The sequence below is a fragment of the Excalfactoria chinensis genome, chromosome 1, assembly GCF_039878825.1.
Source record: "Excalfactoria chinensis isolate bCotChi1 chromosome 1, bCotChi1.hap2, whole genome shotgun sequence".
Classification (NCBI taxonomy): Eukaryota; Metazoa; Chordata; class Aves; order Galliformes; family Phasianidae; genus Excalfactoria; species Excalfactoria chinensis.
The window spans coordinates 21,458,294-21,464,908 of record NC_092825.1 but is presented as its reverse complement, the minus strand read 5'-3'; the positions used below and the strand labels follow the sequence as shown (position 1 = coordinate 21,464,908).

General features: G+C 43.8%; 1 protein-coding gene across 2 annotated transcripts in view; it reads left to right on the top strand.

Annotated features, from left to right (window-relative positions):
• The first annotated feature begins 3,150 nt into the window (after positions 1 to 3,150).
• CPED1 (cadherin like and PC-esterase domain containing 1) overlaps positions 3,151 to 6,615 on the top strand; it is a 137,726-nt gene continuing 134,261 nt past the window's right edge. The window contains exons 1-2 of one of the 2 annotated variants that reach the window (XM_072344264.1): positions 3,151 to 3,288; positions 3,764 to 4,231. In XM_072344264.1, coding sequence (XP_072200365.1) covers positions 3,980 to 4,231 — 252 coding nt within the window. In that variant the 5' untranslated portion in view covers positions 3,151 to 3,288; positions 3,764 to 3,979. Of the gene's footprint in view, positions 3,293 to 3,763; positions 4,232 to 6,615 lie in introns of both variants that reach the window. The other variant, XM_072344272.1, reaches the window with a different exon arrangement.

The following is a 6,615-nucleotide window of genomic DNA, read 5'->3' as shown; positions in this document are numbered from 1 at the left end:
ATCTGTTTGAGCTTACTTTTGACATGAACTCATTCATCATTAAAATGGTTTCTAGGATGTTATGCTTTGAACTTTGTATCTTGCTTTAAAAAACAGCAAAAATGAATAGGTTTTTAAACATATCTTCTCCTTGGAAATCTCTGTATGGTGAAATTATTGGTGCAAAATGTTTTTTATTACATCAAGTCTTGATCTTACAATCACGTTTATCTAGACTTAATTTTCCTTAGAGTTGCAGGATGAGTCACATTAGTTCTCTGATTAAAGTTAAGCACACATAAAAAGGATATCTGGCCTTAAATTCCTTCCATCTTTCCACACCTCGTATTTTCTCCTTGCTTAGCTCTTAGCAGTTATGTGTCCAGGTCACTACCTGGACCACTGAAATCATTCTTCATTGGTCACTAGCTTTCACCACTGAACAAACAGAGATTAATGTAAAATGAAAGCTGCAAGAATAGGAGCTGGATTGCTTAAAACCACAGAGAGATGACAAATGGTGCCTGCATGGTATATTGACTAAATCCTTTCAAATCCTAGTCTCTTGCCATTTTTATCAAGTCTTATTTTCCTCTTGCCTTTTCTGTGCCAGTGTTTCACTCAACACTTACTGTCTGTTCCAGGTGATGTGGATGAGCTGGAATGCTGGCTGCAGGCATGGGAGATGACTTGTGATAGTCACGTCTGGTTGGTTTTTACAGAAGTGATCCCTACAGGACTTTGCCTCATGCAGAGCTGGACTGCAGCTGACTTCTTTCTGCAGGGGGCATCCATGTGTACAGTCTGGTGTGAGTGGAAGGAGCAGGAAGAGGTGAGCCAGACAGAGAGCAGCTACAGGTTCAGAAGTTCTGAATAGAAAAAGAATCCTTATATTTTTTGGCATGTCAGAAAAAGGAGATTAGTGGCTTTCTGTGAAGAAGTCTGAAATATATACACATACCTGCAGATACAAATAACTGTATGAATTTGATCCTATAGAGAATTGTATTCTGTGGCTGTTTGGATGCTGTGTACTGAAGGCCTACATCTTTATTAGTTAATGCTAGTCCCTGTCAGTCTCCATTTTCAAAAGTCCTAGCTTAATTCCCAGAGTGTTGAAATGTGACTGAATAAGTCAGTAGTAATAGGCCGAGAGATGTGATGAAATCCTGATTAGAAGATGACAAATCCTGCTCATTGCATGCTAGCTGTGATTGAGGGAAGTATTTACAGCTCAGGAAAATTGCATTACATGTTCTTGTGATGAAAAGAAACCACAAAACATAGGGAAAAAGCCAGCTCCCTTCTTGGAACATCTGGGAAAATCAGAGGAACAGAATGCAGATCCCTAGGAGTACACAGAGAGATCTGCTTGCCCTCTGCTGACCTCCCTTCCTCTACGTGTTTGCAGCATCAGTCTTGGTGCAATAAATGAGAAAAACCTGCCGGCTTGTCTTGAAAACCTGGAGCCTTTCAGTGATCTCGGAGTTGCAGGATGGATGAAGTGCCTCTGAGATGCTGGGGAAAACGTGGGCTTAAAGCCTCCAAGTTATTAACTGAACAGGGGGAAATGGGGTCAGGCTGGAGGGAGCACACAGTTACCTGCCGGGCTGCTGAGGGAGCAGGGGGAGGAGGGACAAGTACTTTGTTCTCATGCAGGACTGTTGCAAGGGACTGTGGGCTCCATGCCATTAAGCAGCCTTTAATCTTTATCAAGCTATTTTTGTCAAGTCTTCTAGCAATAGCATGGTAAACTCTGACAAATCCCCTCTCTAGAAAGCTGGGAGAAGCTGACAACTGTGCAAATGCCACCCACACAGCTGAGGGTTGAACATGCCACAGGGCAAACTCTTACAAGAGTAAAGCAACAGTAAAACAACTCTGCCATGCTTCTCCTCCACAGATGGGGTCCTGTGGTTCCCAGACTGCCTTCAGTGTCTCTACATTGCTCCTCCAAGTGTACCAGCTCCCCTGGGGCTTCTCCACTGTATTGCATGGATGCAGCCTCTGTCCCAGTTTGCTGGCTCATCAGAGGCTCTGCAGCACAGGCTGGCAGCAGTGGGGCCAGAGGGTGGGAACTGGTGTGCTGGGAGGAGGGAGGACAAGCAGTGGATTTCTGCAGAGCCAAAATGGCATCTTCTGAATGGATGAAAAGCATCTACCACTGGAGGGTACCAGCAGGTTTTGTACTTATTCCCTGCCCAGAATAACTAAAAACCTTGTAATTTAGACAAGGACAGCTCCAGACAGAACGCTAAAATGCAATGCCTGTGCCAGCTGAGGTTCTGCGTGAGGTACTGAATCACTTCCACGGCATTTTTTATATGTGAAAATTGATGGTTTTAGCTTGGAAGAAAAGAGGATATGAAAGATGAATAAATAGCAGCACTTCAAACAAACCCATGCTCTGCTCTGCTCTTCATTGCTGTATATAGACCAGCAGCTAATGCTGCTGCTGTTACTTTGTGCAGATGGGCCCAGGGATATCACAATTTAGCATCTGCCATTTCTTATACATGAAACACTGTAGGAAGAACTCTTCAGAAATAACCAAGGATGGAGGATAACACAGATGATGACGTGCACACAGATATTTTTAGCTAAAGGAACTCGATTGTTTGAGAAGTTTAGGTCTGTAAAGATAGCAGAGTTCTTCAACTGTTCCCATCTGTCTCGTCCCTGTCCCATGTCAGCAGGGGGAAGTAGTAACTTAGACCTTCTGTGGCTTAGATACAAAGCGTTCTCACTGGATTATTTTTGCCTGCCCTCCTTTCTTCCCCTCCTTTATTTATACTCTGCTAGAAGCCAGTGTATCTACTATGGAAAAGTACTGACAACTTCTTTGCCAGTGACATATCCAAGCAAACCTGCTTCCTTTTGCAACATTTTTGGTTAATTTGGAGTCAAACACTGCAGGTGCCGCTCGGATTTCTACTGCCTTTGAGATATTTTTTGTCTGTTTTCAATTAGCCCGACTGCTGTAACAGCAGTTTTCTAAAAGCTGCAGTGCTGGTGTCTTGGAGGCACACAGTGAGCGGGACACCTCTTGTTCCCCACCCGCTCCAGGGCTGCGTCTCCAGCCCTGAGCCTGCCCCGAGCTCAGCTCGCTTAGCCCCACCCTCCAAGCAGTCCAGCCTTTATTTATATGAAGTCTGTGGTCCAACTGGCTTCAGATGGTGTGCGTATGTGCGTGTGCCTGCCTCGGAGTGTGTGAGACGAGCTGGGATCATGAGCCAGGCTCCAACCAAGTGGTTTTAATCAGCAGCCCATTAGAGGGGAATGGAAAACTTCTAACGGGATGGGAGCTGAGTAAGTAAGCGTAACTTTGAACTCACGATCTGGACAAAACAAATGCAAGAGAAAATCTTTGTAGTCTGTCAGTTTTTAGATAATTGATTGCTTTTAGAGTGAGGTCTGTGCATAGTGACAGGAAAGAGGCAATTTAAAGGGACCGGACTGAAAGGAACTATAAAAACAAAGTGGGAACTGAGAACGCAAGAGAGGAAAAAAAAAACAGCAAACGATTGTTCAAGAGGTTGGTACACTCTCTTACTCTTTTTGGCTGTGGACAGAGCATGTTAAGCTTTAACCTCTTGCGTTCTCGGATGCTGTCTGGCTGAGCAGTCCCTGCTGTGAGGCTTGGGCTGCAGATCCCCACTGCCCACCTGCCTGTCTCCAGGTCTGTCCTCCTGGTGCAAGGAGGTCGGCACGGCTCCAGGCAGAGCACCCCATGCTCTATGGCATGCTGCTGTCGACTGCTCCTCACTTCTCTTCTTTCCCACAGGTTGTTCCCACAGCCCCATGGGAGGGCAGTTCACAGGACCCTGCTCTTCTGGACGCGGTGACTTCTTGCCAGGCACCAAGAAAGCACTCAGCAGTGGGAATTGGGAAAGCCCTCCATAGCTTTGGATAAAGCCCACTTTGGCATTTTTACCCTGTCAGGACATGGCTACTGCATCTGCGATGTGGCCAAGGGTGGAGTGAGGACAGCACGTTGGCCATGAGTTGTGGGCACAGCCCTAGATGCCGCAGGCTTTGTCGCCCTCGCCCCTTCCTCCTGGCCCTGTTGGTGGCTGTCTGCCTTTTCTGCCAGACCCTGACTCCCCTCATGACCAACAGCTTCCTTTCAGCAGTTGTTAATGGCATCTCACCGAACAAACAGAGTAAAACACGGCAAGGAAGATACAAGGAGGTCTCAGCCAGCGACACACGCTGCTTCTTCCCCATCAGTGATTCACACACATTGAAAAAGGTAAGTCAGCTGGTGGAGAGTGCTGAGCAATATTTAACATAGTGAAGGATGAGGGGTTTGACAGGATCATCTGAGTCCAGCTAAAATTAACCTGGGCTTGGAAGTCTGAGCTCTGTGTACAAACAAATGTGTGATATGACAGCGACATATGTGCAAGCACGTCTCCATTACCAGCTCCTTGGTGTGGCATTGCTATCCTGAATCCTGAGTCTTTGACTGAAGCACAGCATTTACTCTGTGGCTCCAGGGAGATTCCAGTTTGCTGTACAGGCCATACTTTATTTTGGCTTTAGGAATCGGGTCAGAGGCTTTCTAGTATGTGCACATAAATCATGAGCCAGTGGGGTTTCATGAAAGGGACTGAGGCTACTAGCAGCAAAGCAGCAATTGCCTCATGTTAAAGTTACCTGCTAGTCGGTTTTGAATTTGATTGCAGTTATGCTGGAAAGTTGCATTTAACTGATTTTTATTTTTATTTTTTAAAGTGCTTGTCACATTTTCAAATCACACTATTTACTTTGGAATCATCCCACAAATCCTCCTCTGTCCTTAGGTTACCTGGCCTCATGTTTAACTTGCACAGAGTTCCATGGATGGGTGTTAAAACCTAACAAATGCATTCCATTTTAGTTGGAATATGTGGTTTGTTAAATGTTCCAGACCAAGGCAGTTATTTTTACTCTGGAATCTGTGATCAGCATTAGCACAAATGGTTCAGGTTTTCTTCAGTCCTACAGGGTGTTGCTAATTGTGCAGCAGAGACCTCCCTGTAACATTAGCATTACCGCTGGCATTTTATGTATCAGGACTATAAACATAAATCTGTGACATCCCAGATTACAGACCGCTTCCACATAAAGAAGTTAAAGTTTCTAAGACTACAGAAAGATTGAGGCTGGTAGGGTTCACAGTCTGAAAGGTCAGCAATATTCACTTTAGGAGAGCATCTTCTGCAACAATGAATAGCAGATCTATGGAATAACTTCGGCATTTATTCTTTAAACCTTAAGTCTTAAAAAATGGATCGTCTTCATGTAAATGTCAGAGATTTTTTCTTTTGAGTAGCAGAAATCTACTCTCTATTGCATCTGTCATAATTTAATGTTAATGACCCTTTAGTACTCCAGGTGTCAAGATGTGTGTTTATTCAGTGTGACATGTAGTACAAACACTTACAGGGAAGTAAGCACATATGACAGTGTGAGTTTCATCTTAATGCTGCTTTTGACACAGTCCATTCCTTGTCACTTGTGTCGTGGCAAAGAGAATTTCTAAACTATGTAAGAACTGGTGGATACATGACGAAGCTTTGCTTGTATGTTTTCTTGGCTGAAACTATCTGCAACGCCTACTTTCCCAATTGGTCTGTGGAAAATGCAGATTGACTTGAACTAGGTTTGCTGGCTGTTTGAAGTGAGAAGAAAGCTTATGTTCGCGCAGCGCGCTGTGCTTACTGCCCTCCAGCATGCCTGGTTGGATGTCACTCTCACACATGCTGAACCTGGAGCACAGATTTAAAAGCATATGTTAGCCCTTATAGGTATGTTTTCCAAGCCTGTGCATTCCTCGTCACATTCCTAAGACCACCCATAGCTGGCTCCCTGTTTGTCTTGAAAGTTTCCTCTAGAGCATTATGAACAAAATGCCTTGCACATGTTGGGATGTTACTCTGGGTTGCTCTCTGTTTTCAGAGAATACGCTATTAGCTGTGTGGGCTGAATAATAATCTCAGGGAACAGAAAAGACAAACATCTCCAAAAATCTCTTCCACTTTGTTTTGACAGTGTGTCCTTGAACTGTGTATTTTCGCCAACTGCTTATTCAAATAGCCAAAATGTTATCTTGCTTGGTTTTACTGGATACCCAGCCCACTTTTAGGACTTCAGTAATAGCTGAAGCTTCTCAGTGTTTATTTTACAGTCATGTGGCCACCCGTAGTAGCTAGCTGGAAACAAGTTTTCATTACAGCCCTGGTTTAAATCCTCATCTGTGAATTGGAAGAAATACTCTAAAATATAGTACAAAAATTATTCACATTTTCGGTTAATCAGTCACGCTTGTATTCTTGTTCTGTGACTGGCCCAAACTAACTCATTGAAAAGAATCTTCTGTGCAGTTATACAGTAACTTAAAGGGAACCGCAAAATATGTTTTATTAAATAGATTTTCATTTTTCATTTTCATTTGCCAGTTTGGTCTGTAAATACATCTTTAACAACATGCAAGGTACTGTGGGACTGAGCCATTACCATTAGGTACATAGTGCAAGCCTTTTTAAATTGCAAAAACAGATTTCATTCACAGTTTGGAAAACCTGATTGAGTTGATGGTACTTCTCACAGGAGAAGTGATTTTTAAAAGCTGATAGAGAGCTGAATTCGTAG